A 23,999-nucleotide genomic window follows, 5' to 3' on the forward strand; every position below is an offset into this window, starting at 1 on the left:
GACATGCAAGCTGGGCACCACTTCAGGTAGAGAAATTGTAAAAAACAGCATTACAGATCCTGAGGAAGAAGTCAACAAGTAGATTAACTGATCTAAATACTAAGGAGTGAAACCAATGTTTGAAAATGATGGGATGGGGAGAAGGGTGCTCCAGCACCCAAGCTAGCTTTGTTTCGACAGGTGCCAATCTGGTGAGTAGTAGACACAATCATAAGTATATTTCAAAAGAAGAATTTTAAAAGATCTGTGAAGGAGCAAGATTCAGGATAGAAGCAGTTCCAGGCGTGGAGAAAGACATACAGCAATTGTCAGGACTTTATTATATGGACTTTACCGTTATTATGTGGTTTCAGATATGTGTATCGCATTGTATCCACATTACACAGTGCACAGCCTGGCACACCCAGGCTTGCCACAAGTTTTGCCTGCTCCCTGCTTCCCCGCTCCCCTCTCTGATAGGCTGAAGAAGCTGCCATTCGCCCTTTCCTTCCCTGGTTCCTCCCATGTTCCTCCCCCTTTGCCTGGGTCCCTACCCCGATTTGCTCCCCCATTTGTCTGTCTCATGCTCCGCCCCATGTTCTAGTCCTTTCCCCTCCTAAACTCATAAAACCCCAGGCACACCTCAATAAATTATTCCATTTGCACCTCTACCTTGTCTCCGGACCCGTCCGTGCTATGTCATGGCCCCATCCGCCCTCGGATGGTCAAAGGTCAATAAACATCACAGAAATATAAGCTTATTTGTTACTTAGAAACAGACCTCAGTGATTCAGAGCCATTTCTTAAATATATCTTTGACTGATACTGTCCCTCCAATGCAGGTAACAGAAGACTGATTCAGTCTATCTGACACAGACTATCAAGGTCTGCACTTCCCCCTGTTCCTTCCCATCTCCTTCATTTCCTTCTCTGAACCAATGTATTTGTGGATCTTGGACTGGATCGCAGCCAGAAATATCCAAAAATGCAGTCTCATATTGCCTAAATCCATAAAGAGGAAACTATTCAGACAACTGATGCACCTTAAGGGCAGAACATTAAATTGATCCTTTGGCAAGGAACACTGTGTGTAACTTTACACAGCAATTCCCATAAATACTAATAAGATTATCAACCAAAGCACAGATTATCTTGAGCTGTGGTTGTGTTTTTGGAGCAGCTATGAGAACAGTTTGTACCATGTGCAAGCACTTGTACAGTCTATATGTTCCCCCCAACCTACCCTCCCCCAAAATCTGTGCCTCAAGAAGAGCTCATGACAAAGCATCATCATGTGTATTCAAGGTGACTGTGTTACTGAAGCATGGCAAATCACCCAGTGGAAACGGCACTACTGGGTAATCAGGGGGCAATGGCTCAGATATTCTTCTGCCATAAGTGAGTGGAATGGAAGTAGCTGTTGCTTCCTACATCTCCCATTATTTTTTCCTAAATGTTGGAAGACCTCAGGACAACTTGTGTGGGGTCTTTCTGGGGCAGCCTGAGTCTTGATATCCTTCCTGCATTTTCTCAGCTGAATGAGTGGCCTCCACTGGAACACTGTGTGTTCCAGCTCCCCCCTTTTCAGTCTCTAGACATTTTCAGTCAACTTGCATTTCTGGATCAGCACTGAAGGACATAATATATACAGTTGTGTGTACATGTGGAGTTGAATATGTATTCAGATCTGATTTACAGTTTGAACTACAGGTCTAACTGGGCTATTTCTGGAGTTACCTGTATCATTCTGCAGAATGTTACTGTTCCCAAAACCATTTTTCTTGGAACTTAAATGTATTATATACGAGCTTTGAAAAGAGCATTTTCTATTACTTTTTAAGAGAGTCTTTAAAAAAAGAGCATATATTATTAGTACCTTTCCCTGGAAACCCTTCTGGCTACCACTATCTATGTTTCATGGAATAAGTTTTCCTCTCTGAGAAACATTAACATTACTCTCCAGATTTTTCAGCATAATATTTGTGACCCTGTATTCTAATGCATATTTTTACCTCTTGGCCCCTCTTTGGAAACTGGTTGCCACTTAGAGTAGCCTTAAGAAATTCAGTCTGACGAAACATTCTTCATGATCAGGACGAATTAAGTGTTTGTTTTAACAGTAGATACAAGGTACATTTTTGTATATGCCCAGCTATTTTTTCACTTGTTTTGAAGTAATTTACTAGATAACAATGGCACATAATGTCGTCATCCATAACAATATCCACTGGTATCGAAATGATCCTCTCAGCAGATGCCTCCAGATTGGTATATAGTGGTATAGCTCCAGTGGAATTCCTAAGATTCAATGACGTGAGAAGGGAACTAAATAGATTTCATGCACATCTCTCTGGGGATGCATAAACCCCAAGAGATGCAGAGATACAAATCAACTTCAGTGTAGCAACTGACGTTCTCATGATCAGGAATCTAGCTGGCCCATTAAGAAATAGGCTTTCAGTTTTGAGTAGGCTGGTGATATCTGTATTTTCAAATTCCTGCTTGCATTTGAAATTAGGAATAACTTTGCTGAAATTCTGCCATCAGAGAGCTACCAGATTTCTCCATATGTTCAGCATAAAGGATGAGGATGCCTTTCCTATTCAGACTGATTCATCCTTCCTTAACACAAGGCTCTGAAGGAGTTAAAATCTCAGTCTAGCAAAGACTGAGGTCTTGCCAACCTTTTTTTTTTTTTTTGTAAGGTGCCAGACATAAAAATAAAGAAGATGTATCAGCACACTTCCTTAGAAGCTGAGCTTCCTGATTAAGAATAAATACAGGATATACAGTGTATTTCATGCTGAAATGCATTCCCTGCTAGAATTTCATGAATACAATTAGCCATTAGCAACATCTTCACAGAGAGAACTCAGATCAGGAAATAATAGAAATGGCCACATACTGTTAAAATGTGGAGAGGGAGAAAACCACAAAACAAGAGCCAACTCTTGAGTTAGTATTGTCCTGGTACTGCTCTGTGTCTGTCTCTAGTCAGACTGAGAAGACTGAATGAGCAATCATGTTGTAAAATGCTCAGCAGGAGCTACGATGCAGTGGGTTTGTGCTCGTTATTACTGCGCAGCAGTGATGGTTGGTCCTGGAATGCTGCATTTCACCAGTTTAGTCTAGAATACCTATATGTCACTGCTTTTTATGAGTACCTTAAAGTACCTTAAACATACACGAATTAGAATTATTTCAGTGGTAGGAAATTCTTTCGGTTTTTTGGTGTGTAAGTACTACAAATACTGGTGAAAAACCTGAGCACTCAAGTGTGAACATTGATCTGAAGGTTCTCTGCATTTGGTGCTGCTTGGGGCCATCACAATATACAGAAATGTGTTCTAGTTTTTTGGGGTTTTTTGTGATTTCTTTTACCTTGCAACCTTTGCCTTTTTGGGCACAGGAAAGGCTTCTATTGGATTGGCAACTGCAGCATGTACATGAGTGCCTAGTTCTGAGCTCCTATTGCTTGTTTCCTGCAGTACAATAGGAAATATTTACTCTCTTTGCTTCTTTACATCTACAGTGGATAGAGAACCTGGCTGCTACCAGGTTTAATACACAGGCTTAGGGAACTGAGTGTGCTTTATCTTTCTTCAATGCTTGGGATTAACTTGGGGTTGCCTGAATCTGTTGCTTTGAGGAAAGTCTTCTCTGTGTACTTTCTACATTGTATTGAGTGAATTGCAATGTTTTCCATTTTAACGTGTAATACAAATAATCATTGTATCTTCCAACAGTACTTGCAGATATTTCTGACACCCTGGTTAGGAGCCAGGTTCTATGATGTTAGAGCTAAAATGAGTAGAAACAAGTTGGATTTGTGACTCTGGTGCCTGGAGGTAGCACCATAGCTTGGACTGAGTGTAGTAAAAGGAAGATAGTAAAAGATTGATGCCCAGAAGGTGATGTGAAGCATCCACTCTGCTTATTTCAGGTTCAAAGGGGATAGTTTCAGAGGACTTCCTGATGTACAAATAAATATCTACATATCTACAACTCTCCCTTCCTGAACTACAAAGAAACATCTTCCCACGTACTTCAGATGGTTTTTAATAAGGATTTAATTTTATTGTCTGTGTTTTAGTGCTACAGCTATGGCTGAGGATTTTTTTCTTCTCCCACCGAGTCTAATTTCCCCAATACTGGAACACATCATATAACTCTCTCCATGATCATGCTGCAACGATGTTGTCATATTTATTTTTATCTTCTCTTGTACGAACCATATTAAATAGTGACTATTGTAAGGTTATTTAATTTAAACTTAATTGGCAATCCAAAACCTACCATTTTTTTGCCATTGATCATAATGATTTTAAGGTGTACTCTGCCTAAATTCTGGGTCTAATAAATAAGGAGCAGAGTATAGATGTAGAAAAAGAAGGAGACCTAAGGAAGAAAGTAAAACATTTAGGTAGAACCTGCTTGAGATCCAGCCATGTTCCTGTGGTGAGGCAAGGCTGGGAATTTTGTTCCCCAGTGATAAATTGCAATACTCAGTTCTAAAAAAAATCTCTGGTGGACAGATGAGCTGAACAGACATGGTAAATGTTTGTGGCATGTATCGAGAATGGACAAGAAACACACTGCTGTGCAGAACCTTAAGGAAACCATATGTTCTCAGAGTGTCTTTCTGTTTTCTTTGGTGAATGGGTTTATCTGTTTTCATAACTTAGTTACACTCAAGAGAGAGTATTTATGCCAGCTGAGCTAGGAACACTATATACAGGCTAGTAGTGCCATACCAGTACTCACTAGAAAAAAACATCAAACAGGATACAAATTCCTCTTCGGAAAATCTCTGTTTCTGAACTGTGCTTGAGCTCTTTTTTTCCTAGAATTGCCCCTTCCTTGCTTTTCTGACTCCTCACCAGAGCTGAATGCTGTGCTTCCCATGCCAGTTCCTACTTGGATCATAAGCCTTTGACGGTTGAGCTTCCATTCTGATTCTCTCTCCATAAAATTAAATGCAGAGCTCAAGGCCACTCTGTAAAGCAATCAAGCTTGCATCTTGAATGGGCACATCTTCTTCTTTAAAAGTTCAAGACATTGTATAAACATGCATAGCCTGAAATATATATATATGTAATTTTTTTAATGTTTTACTATTCGACCACAAGGTTCAGACTCTTATTTACAGGCTCCTTATAGACTTTTTCAGCAAGCAGATTTTGCATTAGTTTGCTCAAAACCTGAAAGCAGCATCAAGGGCTAAAGAAATCTGAAATTCATCATTTACAGGCTCCTCAAGTGCGAATTTAATATGAGAGAAAGCTAACAGTATTATTGCTGCCAGGGTATATGGCTCTGAAACCATTCAGCAGGGCCAGAATGAATTAGGTTTCTATCTGAAAAGGACGCTTATTGACAAAAATGCATCAGCCCATTTCTCAAGGGAAAATCAAAACCATTCTTTTCCAGGATTCACACAGAGAACTTTGGAAAGCATTTATTTTACAAACAAAATGAGGCATACTGCTTCCTCTCTGTGCTGCACTCATCAACTCAGTATTCTAATAGATTTAACAAGAGGCACTAGTAAAAATCACGGTTTGAGCTGAGAAATTTATTTCTAATGAACACTTACAAATTAGATTAATTTAGTCTCATTTCTCTTAAAGCAATTGGTTTCCCTATGGAGATGTTTCACCTTACCTTGTAAGCAGTCCCATTGCTAACCACGGAAAAGCTACCTTTGAGGACGGCTATGAGTGACCAACTCCATCAGTCACACTCAGAGTTGTTCATCGCTCTGCTTCTTCCTTCCTCCTATTGCTGTTGAAGTAGTTGCTGTAAAGTACTTGAGATTTTATTATATGAACTATGGGATCAGTTATAATTAATGCAAAATTGTTTGTTTCCTGGCAGGGTGATGCCACATCTGGGGATGTGGCTAAACTGATCATGACGACCATTTCTCCCTTTGGATGACGAAAACTTGGAGGAAAAGCTGAGGAGGCCACATATGCTTTTGTTTCCTCAGTAAATTCTAGCAACTTAAAGCCAGGTAGCAGAGAGAGTTACAGATCTTAAACTAATAATATTGATTTTCCTTTCTGGAACACACAGCCCCTCTCCAAAGCATTGTTCTGAGAAAAATATTAAGAATCTGTCCCTATAGCTGTGCTTAGCAGAAGTATTAATGTTACTCTTAGACTGAATTAAGCAGGATAACATATAGCAAATACATAGGAATAATATGGTTTCCTGATTTTCATCATCACTACAGTGATTATTCTTCTAATTTTACACATACTGAAATTACAGAGATTTAGCAGAGTCCTTAATATTGTCTTTTAGAAGCTACTCTTGCAAGTCTTGGAGTGTTTGCTTACATAGTGGTTTTATATATGTTCCTGTCCATATTTTTGTAGATAAAAGTATTTGTATGCATTTCTAAGAAACTGGATGGAAAAAAAGAGTGTAGTAAAAGAGGACCCAATTTCTTTCTCCATTTGAGGGAACAGGGACAGGACCTACTGAGCTGTAATGTGGAAAAGGATAACTACTGATCAAAGCAGCTGCAAAATTGCATGTAAGCCAGAAAACACAGTTTCCAGGTCTCTGATATTTTTCATCTTCTTTTGTCCTCTCTGGATAAGCTGAGGAGTACACAGAAGGGCATAGTCTCAAGAGCACCCTCAGCCAGTTTGCTGATGACCCAAACTGCGAAGAGTGGCAGACCCATCAGAAGGTCATGTTGCCATCCAGAGGGATCTGGATAGGCTGGAGAAATGGGCTGACAGGAGTTTCAACGCAGGAAAGTGTAAAGTCCTGCACACAGTGAGGGGCAACCCCAGGCACCACTATATGCTGGGGAATGCCCATCTGGAAAGCAGTTTTGCAGAACAAGACCTGCGTTGAACACAAGCCAGCAGTGCACCCTGGCCACTAAGGTGCACTTGTATCCTGGGCTGCATTAGGCATCCTGGGCCATGTTGTCAAAAGGTCAAGGGAGGGATCCTTCCCCTCTGCTTGGCACTGGTGAGGCCACACCTTGAGTGCTGTGTCCAGGTCTGGGGATCCTCAGTACAAGAGTTCCTTAGACCTACTGGAGATAATCTAATGATGGGCCACAAATGTGATGAAGGGACTGGACTATCTCTCCTATGAGGAAGAGCTGAGAAAGCTGGACCTATTCATCTTGGTAAAGAGAAGGCTCAGGTGGATTTTACCAATGTTGTAAGTACCCGAATGGAGGGTGCAAAGAGAATAGAGCCAGAGTATCTCTTCAGTGGTGGCCAGCGACAGAACTTGCGGCAATGGGCACATACTAAAATACGTGAGGTTCCCTCTGAACATCAGGAAACAGCTTTTCACTGTGAGGGTGACCAAGCACTGGCAGGGATTGCCCAGGGGGGATGTGGAGTCTTCATTCTTGGAGATGTTCAAAAGCCATCTGGACCTAGTGATAAGCAACTGGGTGTCCCTGCTGGAGCACCAGGGGTTGCACCAAATGACCTCCAGAAGACCCTTCCAACCTTAGCCATTCAGTGATTCTTTGAGGATCACAGGACAGACTGGCCTAGTAAGGATGACAAAACAGCCCCTTGTTACCATCTCATTTGAGCAGGTGACTTCTGCTTCAGGGCCTATGGGTGGAGGCAGAATGGGAGGGAGGAGGAGATTGAAGGCTGCATGAACATCTTTGTGTTCAAGACATTAAATGACCTATTCTTGGAGTGAGAATGAAAATTGTAGGAACCTGGAAGAAATCACCATTACTGCCAGCAACTCAAAAGAGTAGAGAAAAAGAACTGGGTAGTGCCTGCCCACAAGGCCTATTGAAAAACCACATTCTCTCATGCAGGTTGTTCTGTGAGATCAGGCACCACTTCTCTACACCTTCCCAAACAACATTGTCTGAAAGCTTGAGTGATCTCCTGGGGCTCACTGCCCTTAGACTGGCCATTTCTTAACTATATTCTCCACTAAGTAAGCATAACAAAGGGAGCGGCAAGTGCCAGAGCAAAGAAAGACTTGTGGGTCATGCTGTAGAAGCTGTACTAAAGGAGAAGGTGGCAGCAGCTCATAGCCCTTGAACACATGATGAGGGAGATACAAGATTTTCTTTGGATTAAAAAACACCAAGTGTTTGCCTAGGAAAACCCTTCATGATGATCTGAAACCATATTTAACAACAGATTTCAAAGGGGGGTTTCATGAAAAAGGTTCTGCAAATATGTGAGAAGATCTGTTTCAGTGAGATGATTAAGAGGAGTAAAATGAGAGGAGAAAAACAAAGTTTTTTTTAATTTTGTCAGGAATATGAAAAGAAATTTTGCTGCAGATTTTCAGTGCTGCACACCTTTTTCTGCTCAGGTTAGGCTTAGATGACTGGTAAAAGCATTTGATTTTCATTTTCATACTAATTTCCAGTTATTCTACAACTGGGAGGAAACCTCTCTGGTGAAAGAGCTATGAGTGCAGAGTACAGACCAAGCTGCTTTATGCTGATGACACCGCCCTTGTCGCCCACACAGAAGCAGCTCTGCAGGGTTTAACATCCTGCTTTGCAGATGCTGCTGAGCTCTTTGGGCTGGAAGTCAGCTTAAAGAAGACAGAAGTTCTCTATCAACCTGCACCTCAGGAAGTCTTCCATCATCCTCATCTCACCATTGGCCAGTCAGAGCTCAAATCAGTCCAGCAGTTTAATTACCTAGGCAGCCTCATCTCCTCAGATGGTAAGACTGACGGAGAGATAGACAATAGGTTAGCAAAGGCATATAGTGCTTTCGGAAAACTCCATAAAAGAGTGTGGTGTAATAAACACTTGAAGAAAAGCACCAAGATCAGTGTTTACAAAGCCATAGTGCTGTCTACTCTCTTATACGGTTCCAAATCATGGGTCATCTTCCGCCACCACCTGTGTCTCCTAGAACGCTTCCATCAACGCTGCCTCTGTACAATCCTAAACATCCACTGGTCAGATTATGTGACCAATACATCTGTTCTAGAGCAAGCAGCAGTCACAAGTATTGAGGCCATGTTGCTGAGAACGCAGCTGCGTTGGGCAGGGCACGTCTCCAGGATGAAGGACCACCGCCTCCCTAAGATCTTGCTTTATGGTGAACTTGCCACCGGCTGCCACATGAGAGGAGCCCTGAAGAAAAGATACAAGGACTCCCTGAAACAACATCTCAGCCTTGGCCATATTGATCACCATAACTGGTCTACTCTGGCCTCCAATTGGGAGGTCTGGAGACACACCATCTATAACACTGCTGTCTCCTTTGAGAACACACGCAGGATCACTCTCGAGGAGAAAAGACAACGCAGAAAGAATCGTGTCTTGCTGACTATACCATCTAAAGAGTCTTTCTGCTGTGCCTTTTGCAATCGGACATGTCTATCTCATATTGGCCTCATTAGCCACCAGTGTGCTTGTAACAAATGTGGAAAGAGCCTTCCCAAATCTTTGTTTGCGAAGCCTAACAATGAATGAATGAATGAATGACAGACCAAGCTTATCACAGTCTTTACTGCCTGTGTAAAATGGTAGATTTTATATTCAATTCTTTTAATATAAATGTGCCAAATGTGAAGAATTAATCCTTGAACTTTGACATACTAAAATCCACATTTCAATTAGGATGTAATTTAACAGTAGAACATTCTTTTAGCATTAATAATTGTTGTACCTTTGCTGTTACGTGAGATGATACTGCTAGTCACAACATGAAGGTTCTGCAAGTCTTTCTCTAATGGGCAGAAGAGAAAACATGCCAGATTTTGAAGTCCGTGACTTCTGGGAAAAAAGTGAAGGGAATTGGAGAGGGCCTATGAACTGCCTTTGGCGATTATAAGATTAAATGGAGACACATGTCTTAGTTCTGTACAGATTTTATCAGGGTACAGAATAGCCTATCAGACTGCATTTTCCACCTTTTCACCAATCTTACACATCTTTTTGCAATTAACACATGGTTCAAAGACTGGAATAAAAAATCATTGATATTTTATGTCTATGTCATCTGGCATTCATCCATTATTTCTCACTGAATTATTCCGTGTTGTCTGGAAACAACGTTTGACAACAGCAGTCTTCAAAGGTTTAGTACTGTAGGAGCTGTGTAAAGGAGATTCTACAAACTCTTACATGGATAGTCCTCTTTTAGTCAGATGATGATTAACAAGGAAAGCTGATCCAAAATGATTAAAGTCACGTCATGTCTTTTAATGATTCCAGGATTCTAGGCTGAAATACATGATGTTTTTAAACTCACTGGTGTAATGCCTAAGAGGTAGGTGTTCATCAAACAACACAGATTCTACAGTGTTCCAGGCAGCCATGTAACATATGTGCAGGTAAGTCTCTTCTACCTGTAAGGGACCCTTCCAAAAAACTACAGTGTCTAAGAATGTAGGAACAATGAAAGCTGCAATTTTTCTTAAGGTCAGTCACATTTAGATTTTCAGTGTATATTAGCTTTAGAGAGATTCTATAGTAATACCAATTCTTGGTTGATATTTTTTCTAATGAATTTAGATTTCTTACCAACTATAGCAATCCAGGTTCTGATATTCCTAAGCCTGTTGAGTCAAATTTTGTCTGTCAGTATTACCTAAAAAATAATGAAAAAAACCCAAAGGGGACCATTCTTAGAGAAACATCTACTCATTGAAATAGCGGAGATTTGGCTTTTCAAAAAGAAATAAAGATTGTTTATGCATTATTGAATGTTGTTACAATTATTATTCCTCTGGATTCTTACAGGAAGGAAGGAATTTCTGCCATGTAGAATTTTGATATTATGATGGTGTTTTGTTAGTACTTTAGCTAAAAGCTATGGCAAATATGAACGGGACCAGTTCTACATCTGCCACACATAGCCATAATTCAAAGTTTATGACAGTACATTGATTGATATTTGCCTCTGGCCGAACATTACAGATGTCAATGACTGTCTCACATAGCCTGGCACAGCAGCAAAACACTGGGTTAAGGCTTGGCCCAAAGTCCATTATACAACTCTGCTGAAAATATTTGCAAGAAATGATAATATGCATCAGCACAGTCACTTTTTTGTGCACCACCTTAGCATTGCAAGACAGTGTATTTCCAGGGGATATACAGAGGTATTTGTGCAACTGTGCGATACATTGCTTGTGTTTAATCTAAATGTACAACGAAGTCAAGATAGAAAAAATGCAAAAACGACACCCTCATAGATGTGGCAAACCTATATGTTACAAGCAAAAGCTATGTCTGTGTCTTACTGCAGGGTGGCTGCAGTAGCTGACAGAAGACTTCTAACCAGCTGGGCCATGCTGTATAAAGCAAACAGTGGTTACATCACCTGCCTGGTAATGACAATGTGAGGCAAGTATACAGGGTGAACTTCTCAGGAGTAGCCTGATCCCCTATCAGGATGAGCCATGGGTCATATCTTTCCCATCCTGTATGTTTGCAAAGGCCCAGGAGTGCAATTAGGCAGGCAGATGCCACAACACCTCAGTCTGAACAAACACTGGACCAAGAACTGTGAGACAAAAGAGTAAGAAATCCAAAAAATGAGATTGAAAAATTAGGGGCAATTTTAGCCAATACTATGACATTTGCCATCAGGTGTGCACTTAGGTCTCTTGAAAGGTTGAACAAACACAACACAAAGCATGTTCTCTCCTTGCCAGTCTGGGGTAAAGTAACAGTAACTCTGTCAGAGGTAAGTCATGCCTTGTTACCCATTGTGTATGAGATTTACATTATGTCCATGAAAATATCAGGCAGAAGGTTTAAAATTAAACAAAAATAAATACTTTTTTACACATGAGTACACTGAAGATTTCAATAATGCTGCTTGGTGTCAGCTCCAAACTGCAAGTAGGTCGATGAGAGCCTTGGAAAATCCATGAGTGATTTAGAAGCTGTCAGCTCTAGAATTAACCTCCAGCCTGAGAAACCCTTAGACAGGCCTTAAACAGCTCCCAGAAATTGGGAAACTGCAACGGAGGCATATACCAGGACTATGCATTAGTTTATATTTGCCTTGTTTCTTAAGGTTAGACTCAGAGTATCAGCCTAAATGAACCTTTAAGATTGTCAGAGATGCATTTGCCCGTGACTCTGAGTACCAAACCAGCCAGTTAAAATGGATGTTTAGAGAGTTTACAAAACTCAGCTACTTACCCGTATTTTTTTCAACATGCTTTTTTCCTAGTTTGCTATTTAAAAACTCAGTTAATAAGAATGTCACTGGCCCAAGAGGCATTTAGTATCTTTATTCTTACCCTTGGCAGAAAGGATTTCCCAAGGAACTGATTTGCAGTGTCTCACAGCAGAATATCACTTGAATAGCACTTGACCCTCATGGAACCATTCAAAACAAACATGCATGTTCACTATGCCTCTCAGAAGCCTCTGTCTCTGAGAAGTGCTTTTCCAGCGTGGGTTATGACTGTTCTCATCTAGACTCATCTACATCATGTTTTCTAATTTGCTAAGAATTCCATGAACAACAGCATCAAAAGCCTTTCCAAAGTCAAAAAATACAATAGCAATTGCTTTTCCTTTGTCTGCAGCATCTGTTACCCATCATAGAATAAAAGTGGATTATTCTGTTAAAATCTATTCTTACAAAAAAAATTACATTGTTTTTTACTCTCTCCTTGTTATCCTCCAGGAAGTCTGCTAGTTATTTGTTCCATTACTTCTGTTTCCAGAAACAGAGGTTTTGCTGACTGATCACATTTTCTTCCTGTCTTTTTAAAGTTCTCAATATATTTACTGTTCCCATTAGCTGAAATGCCACCCATTTTCCATAAATTGTCAAAAAGTATTTTTAACAGCTCTGAAATTTGATCAGCCAGTTCAGTACGTGCCCTAGGACAAAAAGGTGTTATCCTTGTTGTGTGGCCCTGATCACTCCACTAACGAAACTAATTAATAGTAGTAAGTCAATCAGTTGTCTGAAGATGAAGGAGGTCTATAGAGCTACACTGAGGTTCATTTACTCACAGACTGGGGCATATCAAACAGAGGGTGATTTGGGAACACCACCATTGCACTTTTAACTTCCAAAATGCGCACTCTACTATTCTGATCATTTGTGCTCTGTACAACACCTGTAGTTGTGAGTGACGCTTTCCATATGGTGAAAGTTCTGGAAATTGACAGGCTAATTTGTACAAGCAGAAAGTACTCATGTAAATAATATTACACTAGGAGCTTGGGGGCAAGGGAAATTTGCAATGCAATGTGTTAATTTCTGTGCCAGGTATAATGATTTTAATGAATAATCCACTGCAATTGTATGTGCTTTGCGCAGGAAAACGATACTCTTGATATCTTATTCTTTCTGCTGCATTTCTGAACTTCTCAGACAAAGAGAATGCTAATCTGTACTTGAATAAAATCTCTTCTATTATGTTAGTCTCCATGCTTGGTTGATTGATTACTTAGCATGCCACAACACCAGCTCTTGTACTATTTGCTCTTTACTGACATTTGCCAAAGAGGATAATGCCAATTTAATAATTTAAGGGGATTTTTGGTATAACTGTTGGTAGAAGACAATCACAGTTTTGTGTATCTTGAATAATTTTTAGAAGGAAAGGAAAAAACACGGCAGACAAATCAGCTGCCTGCAAACAGTAATGAGTTGTGCTTTTCACGTAAAAAAATGCAACCTGTAAAACCTACCAGAAACAGAAGGCAAGGAAAATAAGGGGTGCAGTGCCCTTCTTATTCTAATTTCATATTTTTTCTTCTCCTGGGGAGTGGGAACTGTTCAGTAGGTAAGGTCTATGTCTGCCCACCAGCTGCTGGTGAAGTTGTCTCTCCTACAGAGCTGGAGATGGTTCCAGACTCTGACCAGGCTACACAAGTGGTAGCTGAGCAGTGAGCTACAAAGTTAGTATCAGCTAGACACTTGCAGAGAGGCTTGTATTAACAAAGCTTTCGTGCTTACATGGGGATCATCATCAAAGCTGATGTCCAGAACTGTGGTACAGCTGAGTGTCAGCACTCATTTAGAATCATTGTTAATAAGTGTGAAGAAAATCCCACTCCTTCTCCACAGCCAACATGGTTCCCATTCTTTACATTCTTGTCTTGTTCAGTGTCATCCTCTGGCACATTTCTACCAGTCTCATATTTTCATCTCAGTAACAGCTTCTGGATGAAGCACCACCAGGTAGAATGGCTGGAACTGTGGGTTGCAAAATGCCTGTATAAAAAAAGAAACAGTTCTTTCCCAGAAGACATGAAAACATAAAAATATGCAAACTAAGAATCCTATAGCTCTTTCGGCTAAATAAAACCAAACCAAACAAACAAACAAAGAAAAAAAAGAAACAAAAAACCTTTAATCAATCAATCAACCAAAACAATCAACACAACTCCTACCCACCTTAAAGGATAACTCTAATGAGAATAGAAGTTTTATATTGAAATTTCCAGTCAGTTTCTAGTCCAAGCACTTTCCCACAGCCATTTGTCATGTATAAAATGCAAATTCAAGAGGTATTAGTGTGGCCATGCTGTACAGTTTATACAACAAAGACTCCATTTTTTTGTTATAATGACGAATTGTGAAGGTGCAAGCAAGGTACTGTGAGAGCTTTTTGGACTCAGCATGTTAGATACAGGAAGACAATTCTTTGATTCCATGAAGTTCTCACTATTAGCCCTCCCTGATAGCTGAGTATATGTGTACGGATATAAGGTTTGACAAGAAAGGAAATGCAGACTGACTGCTGTACTGTACAAATACCGAGTATAACAAAATTTTGGATACTCTCAGTGTCCCTGTTAAACATTTGAAAGTATTATTGAAGTATTTGTGATTTATTTTCCATGAAACACACAGATGAAGAAGTCTTCACAAAGTCAGTTTTGACAGTGAGTGTAAAAGTATCTGAAGTGAAGATTGTCAAGATGACTGAGACCCCCTGTAAATCATTGGTTTGCACATCGTCCTCTCCAGCTGGACACCTTCCAAAATTCCTCAGCTGGAAAGAATTATATGATCAACTTGTTGTTTCCAGACCTGATTTCTTTTTTCAATGTAGCTGCAAATACAATAAATTCAAGCAGAGTGAAATGAACTGGCACTTGAGATTAATGTCAACATCTGTGTGAAAATACTTCCCATCATTGGATAACACTATTAGCTATACCTAGTTTATTTATATAGCCATGTTTAGTACTGCAAATTTCTCGGCATTGCACCTGCAGGCTATTAACCTAGAACATGACCTCTTTTAGTTATTACTTAAGGCAATAATAGTAGTGATACAGATTACAATGAAGATCCCTTGAGAAAGAGTATAGTAATTAAAATCTATGTCACTAGAATGTCACTATGTCCTATGATGAAGCCAGTGTATTAATGAAAACTGAATAAATAAATACGGGAAAATCACATGAAAGGACTTAGTTGAAGGAATCTCATTTTTTGGATTGACTCTTCTTCTAAGTATCAAAGATGAGATTAAAGAATGGGTGGTTGAGAGCAATAAGAAGAGCAAACTCGTATTAGAATGGTTTCAGAAAGCAAGTCTAATGCTTTAGGGTGCAAGCTGATCGCCACTGTGACTAGCATTTAAACATATATTTCAGATAGGCTTGACCCAGTATGGAAATACACCATGTCAGCTTTCTTTGAAACATAATTGAAGATCATTGCCAGAGGCAGGACATTTCATCATTTAGACTCTTGATCTTTTCTGGCTTGTTGAAACATACGTTCCTATGAATATCTGAAGTTACCACAGGCTCCTGTTCACGTACATGCCTTGGAATCCCCTGGAGATTTTTATGCTGCGGTTTCATGTTTATTCAGAATGCAATATCAAAATTGATAAAAATTCAATAATGGCAATTGGATAAGAATGTATGCATGATGGTTTTTGTTTGATTTGAAAGTTAGTAGTGAATGTATATGGGTATGAGAAGATAAAGTACATAAACAGGCAGAAAGATCAGTTAGCTGGACTACTGAATTTTGTTCCTAGGATCTACAGCTTTAAAGTGCTGGTTAAGGCTAGCTGGTAATTTCTCATAGCTTCATCAGCTGTGTAAGTGGCAACCATTGTAAATTGGGTATACATTGCAAGGGAACGTTTCTTACTAAAGATGCTAAAATCCTTTTCCCTGTGAATCAGATGAACATGGCCCAGACACAAAAAGATAAAAAACACTGTGTATTACTATTTGCTCTGGACGAAATTATCCAACTCACTCTACACTCTGAATGACTCACTGCAATATTATCAAGAGAGAGCTGGGAATGCTTATTATAAATAAGCAAGGACAGACCAATTTCAGAAGAGGTGATTCTATCAGGAGAAGCATCTATGAGAAGAAAATAGATAGAGGGGTGAAATTTAAGGTAGCATATTCAAATATCTTCCTTCAGGTTTTAATTAACACCCAGGCTTATCTTTCAAGTAGTGCTATGCTTCTAGCACTTGGCTAAAAAGATATAGGAGGCTCTGGTACGTGCAGAATTTGAAAAGCTTACAGCCAGTCATGGAAGCTTTATAAAAGCTGCCCTAATGTACATGCATTTTAATTCAATAAGAGATAGCAATTAATTTATTGTATGCACAAATTAAGGATGCTTCCCTTCCTGTCTTGAGTGTATAAGGTACATCCTTACTGAAAATTATGAAAAAACCCTTTTGGTTAATCCTAAGACATCCTACAGATTGATTGCTTTGTAAGTATCCCTCATCTATTACAGCAGGTGAAAAAAAGCAAACAGTGATATATGGTAGAATACTTCCATACTGTGCCATGCTTCCATTAATATATAACTCAGCTAGAGCAGCCTGTGGCTGCCTTTCAAACTAGTGAGAAAGGATAGCGATTTCTACAGTCTATGTTGGCCAAAAGTCACTTTCTTTCTTGCGATGGGAAAAGTTGGAAAAAGAACACTTTTCTAGTTAATTCTGCACCTTTCTTATCACAACATGATTTGCTACTTACCGAACAGTTAGGATGGCTCCCTGAGAACAGCTGCCCTGCAGGGTCCTTTTACCCTTGGCAGCACAGCTCTTAAAGATGCTGTGCTGCTATTTGCAGCTTCCTACCGCAGCTGCACATCAAATATACAAAGCAGGAGCCAGACATGCTTTGGCAGCAGAAATGAAATTAAAATGTGAGGACTGGAAGAGAAGTGACTTGTTTTTTATTGTTCTGATAAGAAATTAGTAATCAAATGTACAGAAGAAGGTAATTGCTTGCTGTTCAAAGCAATTGTTCCAGAAAGAAGTGTTTGTTACCAGGAGAACAAAGGTCATGTTCACTAATTGTATATTCATGATTAGCAATAGGCTTAATCTAGAAACATTTTGAAGTTGTATCCAGGATCTCTTCATCCAGTTTAGCATTTCTCACATATCTTTCTCCACCATCACCACCCCAAATGACAGAGAGAGAAGAGGAACTGTGACAAAACAGAAGTGGGAGTGGTAGTACTTTAGTTCTTAAAAAGTCTAGAGAAATAGTGAGAGGCTGAGATGTGCTTAAATGCTTTGCATCATTCCTATTTCTCTAGAGTTGATTGATTCAGCTTTTATTTAGCAGTATGCACATAGGTATTTGGTGCCATTTTTAATGCCCTTAGATATCCTGCTTGATCTCCAGACCTCCAGATGCTACTCCAGAAGGGCATGTATTTCCTACAGGTCTTATGGCATATCTACAAGCTTGATGTGAATGTCTCAGAGGAACGTAATGATAGCTTGCATCCAGAGGACACAGATTTCAGATGTGCACACTTCAAATTTTGGTTGAAGTATCTGCCACTGAGTCTGAAGCCACTCCTGTCCCAGCGCCTCCATGATGTCCAGTATAATTCAGGCAACTTTCATTTTGCAGTTTTAGCAGTCAAGGAATGTTCAAACAGGTTGCAGGACAAACCTGCAGTCTATCCTTTTCCAGCAGCCACTCTTCAAAAGGATCACATGTAATTAGCACATGCCTTCATGTCTGCAGATTTTACTCAACTCGGTGTTCAGTATCAGGTTTGCCATAAGCTCAGTAACCTTACTGCACTGTAGGCATATCCGTGGTTTCCTTTTCTGTCCTTGCCCTGTCCTACCTTGCTTTCAAAGTATCACAAAACCATAACTATCCAGTCATGTTAATGTTTTGGAATCACCTAGGAAGGAAAGTTTCATATCTGCAGGAGCTGGTCTCTTTTTCAGCAGTATATAACAGATAACTGACAACTTCCACAGGTCACTTCTGGCAGAGCCGCAAAACTCTCCGTCCAAAGAGAGTCAAGCCTGGCAAAAATACTGTGGGTTTTTTGCCACAGTTTCTCAGAAAACACTTACTAGATTAGGTAATTCTGTAAGTTACACTGATTTGGTTTAGCTGTGACATGTTCTGTGGATTAGACCACACAGAGTTTTACAACTGCTGCTGCTGCACATCAGGAGTGGAAGATGTGGTCTTTAGTTCAAATAACAGGGGCTTGTATTTTTAATTTCAGAATGAGATTGATCCCTTGAAGACAAAACAGTCAAGATCTGCCTATGGTGTGAGAAATAAGAAAAGCAGTGCTTATTCAGCCAAGAATGAACTTCTCAAATCTTTTCCTTTCACCACATAAATAGCAGTAAACTATGTGAACAAAATACCTATTTTGTTGCCCTTTGTAGTTTGGTTTATCAAGAAAAACATCCATTTGTATTTAATGGGTATCTGAGTTGAGTTTTGACATCATGATACAAGTATGACAAGCTCCAGTTCCGAACTTCACAATCTCTCTGTTGTGAAGTTCTCTCCCGTGTTCTGTGTGTACTGAGGAGCTGACCACAGCAGGGTTCAGATCATGATGATATCCCCCAGAAGTTGTTTCCATAGAAGAAGCTGAATTTCATTGTCTAGATATAGATGTTTGCAGCTTTTTAGTTGTCAGACAGAATGGACCGAAGGCAAATGTGTAAGGATTTGGGAAGCTGTTACATTATTTTTGATGTCTCACCACTACTTTTCAAGGTTTGATCTTGTCTGCACTGCATACATATTACAGTCATTCTTGTGCTTATAGAAAAGGAAATCCGAGGAAAATTCTTTTAAAAAAGTAAAATAAAAAGGGTTATTTTTCTTTTCTTCATAAACATATAAAAAGGGATCTGTACAGCTGATACTAAATTAAATTCACTTTTGCCTTATACAGTAGCTTTTGTTCATATAACATGTAATGGAAAAGCTAATTGACATTCTGTCATTTCTGTTTCAATAAACTGAACTCACTGATGCCGCCCTCTAGAATCTGTGACAGCTGATCTATTTCCAAAATAAACCAAGGAACTAAATTTATTTTCAAACAAAGATTACCTCATTCTGGAAACCATGCTAAGCCTTTTTTTCCCCCTCATCAACCTGTACAAGGAAAAATGTTGAAAAAGTACTTTTAAACAGTTAAAAATCAAAGGGAGACTATATTTCAAAGGAAGATCATAGTGGAGAAAAATTAATCATAGATAGTTTCAAATTTTTAAAAAATAAATCAGCAGCTCTGAAGAAAAACAACATACTGGCAAGTAAGACAGAAATTCCACCAGGAAAATATGGCAATTATGAATGCTATGATAGCATTTCCAGAAGAAAAAATATATAAAAAGAGAAATTTGGAACTTTTATATCATCATCCATGTAAGCATCTGAAAGGACATTAAAATAATTAATGTATGCATGTTTTCATGCATCTCCTGTAAAAGGAAAAGGATGCCAATCAACATTTTTTGAAAAATGCAAAAGAAAAGGCCCTACAGAGATCTGTCAGGGCACCGCAGGCTCCTGTGCCAGGAGTGCTGAGGGTCCCCCAGTGGGTGATGGCAGGACCTGGCAGACAGGCCATCCATGGAGCACTGGGGCAGCCAGAGCCCTGGGGCGAGGCCAGGACTGGATGTGGTTCCATGGGTAGGACCAAATTGGTGTGGCCGTGACCAGACATGGCAGGAGCTGTGTTTCAGGTTGGGGCCAAACAGCAGAGGCTCAGCTTAAAAACAGCTCCCATAGGCAGTGGGTGTCCCCAGATGTGGCTCCCCCAGCATCCTCAATTACAGGAGGAAGGGGGTGTTTTCACATTTCCTTCGTGAGGAGGATGCACTCACATACATGCCCCAACTTATATGAGAAATCCCTGTGAAAGTTTGAGGAAGAAACATCAGTAGCTGCAGAGACTGGGCACTTCTGCCTATGTAGAGATGTATCAGTGTTGAGCAATACTGAGTTGGATAGGAAACTTGCGTTTCCAAAAAAGCAAGAGAGCACTGTGAAAATAAAGATTTTCATTAGACAAAAGGTTTTTGTCCTCATGAGATTTTGATTGGTTGACATAACTGTAAAAGCTCCCACTGCAGGATGAGTGTGTGTGTTTATAACAAAAATCAGGCACAATCAGTGAACCGGCAAATAATACCCTGTCACTAGCACGGTTATTAACCATCTGCATGGATCTTTTAGTGTAATAAAGCTGAACAAGGAAATCTGACAAATGGCTTTGTTACTCAGAAGAGCGTTTTATGTTGCATTAAACATGTAAAATGCAATTCAAATTAAACTGAAACATTTACTTACAGCCAAAGTGTCTTATTTTTGTTTACAGGTGATCTCCATCAACCTGAGTTTTATTGTGAAAGGAACATATAGATGGTATTCAGTAAATAGAATTATGTGGCTGTATTATCATTTAAATAGATTTAACTTTCTACTATCTCAGTAGTGTTTTGTTTCGAATGTAACACACTGGCAATTTCCCCCTTATTAATATTTTAGAACTACATAATTTTGTTTTTGTCAGAGATATAAGAAGAAGCAAAAAGGAAAAAGCCCATCATTGAGCTATTGTGTTCCTCTATTTATGGTACAGGCCAATGTATTACAGAAACCTTTTGAGGAAAAAAAAGAAGAGCAATGGTTGGTTTTGCAATGTGCAGTAACACAATGCTTCCGTTCCTACAACATCCCCCAAGTAGCTTGTTACCTGCATACCTTATTCTTGTGCAACCTCTTCTGTACATAAAGATTTACTTAAAGTGCTTATCTTGATGGATAATTTAAAACAAACAAACAAACAAAAAAACCCTAACCAAACAAAAAACTTTTCTCTCCACTCCCCGAACATTTCCCCTTTATTCATTCAAATACCTTCCTCTGTTTTTTTTCTTTGTGGATATTCTACCTACAGCTGATCCTTCTCAGGTAAAAAAATTGGTATGAGTTTCCATTATTTTATTTGGAGGAAAATATTGCACAGTGCTGAGCTGGCATAGTGGAGAAAAGAATGTACCTGGAGTAGAACTGAGAGGAAAATAGAGGAGAAACAGCCTTCATTCCCTCAGGGGTTACACTTCTCCTGCCTTTTCCATTGCCTGCTGAAAATGCAATTCATTTCACTGTCCCACAGTCTTATTACCTCGGTGTTATTTTTATCCGTATCACTGTTCCTTATTATTTGTCTTGTTATAATGCCTAGATACCTTTGCCAAAATCAAGACTGTACAAATATGGCCTGAAACTGCCAGTAAAATATTGCATATTCTAATGGAAGAGGAAGAAATAAGAACAGAGAAAGCAAACATTATTGTTTCAGTTTTATGTAGAGAATAAGACAGACTAAGGGAGTTGTGCTCGCATCTGGGAGTCTAGTGCCAGTTTGAATGTCCCACTGTTCCCAAAAGAGATGACAGATGTGATAGCCACAGTCCTGTGGAGGCTGTTGGACACACGTCTGGGAGTACAAAAAGCTGCCCATGTTTAAGTAACCAGATGCCTCTGTTCAGCCCACTTGAGGTCACTTTCTCAAGGTTGTTCAAGAAGTGTGTAGCAAAGCTGTGCTTGAATATAAATCCCATAAGCTCCAGTTCACTGTCCTAATCACAAATTAATTCTTCCTGGTTTCAGCTTCTCTTCTTTTCTTTCTCCCAACCACCTACACTACTGCTGTTGTGAAGCAGATTATCCTTTCCTGCTTTAAATTTTTCTCCTTTATGTTTCAATCTTTGATTTTGGCTCCAGGCCTCCTCTACAGCTCAGCAGAAGGTTGAATGCTACTTCGGTTGGAGGTTGTGTTACAGAATGTTCTCCACCCCTTCTGCTCTTTTATTGGCATCTCCTCCCACCCCTAGCATGCTGAACAACTCTAATGTACTGTGAAATGCAGGGATCAATAGCCATTGCAATTCCATTTTAGCTAGCATGCCAGTAGCTGTTGGTAGACATGCAAACAGGTGATGTATTAAAAAACTCATGTCTGTGAAATGCCCACTCACAATCAGCACTCCAAGTTAATTACATATGTGTGAAAAAAAAATTCTTCTGATTCTTATCAGATGTGTTTCCTTTTAAGAGTCATGTTATACTTTTATTTTGGTCAAGATTAAGTAGAAGAGACTGACCTTCTTAACGTACTCTATTATTCCTACAGTCACATCTTTCATTCTTTTTCTGCCATTAGGAAGTCATTCCATTTCTGTGTTGACATTTTTATCTTCTCTTTATAGCCTTTCCAGAAGCCATGTTACTTACTGAACTTTTGCTGACAAACAAAAGGAAGAAAGAGAAAGAAAAATGGCATAAACCTTCACATATAGCAAATGGCAAAGTCCTTCTGTGTTACTCAGAGTAACTTTTTAGCATTCATTTCTCACTTCACTACTTTAGTTTGACTGTCTTTTCCTTCTGGTTTTGCTTTAGTTCTTTTCTATGCAGTATTTCGGACTCATCTGTTTGTTCTGACATTTTCTTTTTTTCTCCTCATTGTTTGTTGATTGCCTCTTCTTTCCTTACAATTACTCTATTTGATAAATTCTGTCTTCAATTCTGTTTAGCCTCTCTGACAACCCCTTCAGGCATTGCTTTTTATAAAAAAATTATATGTAGAGAATTTCTTAACTCCATAGCATCTGTAGTTCATCAAAATGTCACGGCCAATGTGCCATTTTCCGCTTTACAGTGCCAAATCAGGATGAATCTGTTACCTACCTACTTAACAACCACCTTGTGAACAAATATAATTTTAGGCTTGGAACATCTTGTCCTAATACTGAGCACTGGCTTAGCTAGAGTCAGAAGAACAAATATTTTCATGAAGTTGGAAACTAGTGGATGATGAGAAAAAGTATAACGCTACCTTTTATTCCACTATGGGAAGTCAATCTCCCAATATGCACTTTTTTAGTGCAATACTGTGAATAGCATTGGTGTTCTTTGTCCTTAATGTATCTATTGCATGGTCTCCATAAAAGATGCAGACTCTAGAGGGACTAAAATGGCTTTTGCCATATGAGGCTAATGCTTTTCTGCCGACAGCACATTGCCTGACTGGCCTCCAGCCAGGCCAAAAGGCTGGACCAGGTGTTTTGAATATGCTCTACAAGCCTTCCCAGAGAGCTTGAGAGCCACACAATGTCATGTGATCGTTGGCTGAGGAGTGCTAGTTTGGTTCTGTCTGCTGCTTTGGTCTTCTAATAACATGTCCACACCAAGAAAACCACTACTATCACAACACAGCTGGCGAAGGCAGTAGCTGAGCTCATCCTGGTGCTCTCTCATCTTGAGACAACCAATGAAACAGCCAATGAGGAAGAGGTGTGATTTCATCACACTTTGGATCTAAATGTGGACATGGAAGAGCATATGGCTTCGCAATTGTTTTTTGAGGTTTTATTTCTCTCTCTTTCCTCGTGCAGACAGTTGCTGTCATTTTCACGAGATCAAATGTGCGCTGGTGTCATACTTGATGCCGAAATTCACACCTACTTTCCTTCAGCAGCCCCAGCCAAACTTTAAAGAATTTCTAAGTGCTGAGGATTTTTTTTAGAAGGTATTTGATCATGATGTTTTTAGCAGATTTAATTTTGAAAATGAGGTGATGTAATGAATTAAAAAAAAAAAAAAAAAAAACCCCAGCCACAAAAGACTGGATAGAGCTACTGTTTCACACTCAAAGAACAACTGTTGAATATTCGTTCTGTCGAGCTTTTCCAGGTGCAACCTTCTGCAGCCAAACCTCTGATAAAGTAGAAAGAAGTCCCTCGAAGGGCCG

At 39.5% G+C, this 23,999-nt stretch overlaps 1 protein-coding gene across 1 annotated transcript in view; it reads left to right on the forward strand.

Moving 5' to 3' along the window:
• Positions 1-2,181: 2,181 nt before the first annotated feature.
• The window catches only part of MARCHF11 (membrane associated ring-CH-type finger 11), a 51,517-nt gene continuing 29,699 nt past the window's right edge, over positions 2,182-23,999 (forward strand). The window contains exon 1 of the mRNA XM_018086480.2: positions 2,182-2,292. Coding sequence (XP_017941969.1) covers positions 2,182-2,292 — 111 coding nt within the window. The remainder of the gene's footprint in view (positions 2,293-23,999) is intronic.

Source organism: Manacus vitellinus, unplaced genomic scaffold, assembly GCF_001715985.3.
Source record: "Manacus vitellinus isolate BGI_N305 unplaced genomic scaffold, ASM171598v3 scaffold_96_pilon, whole genome shotgun sequence".
Taxonomy (NCBI): Eukaryota; Metazoa; Chordata; class Aves; order Passeriformes; family Pipridae; genus Manacus; species Manacus vitellinus.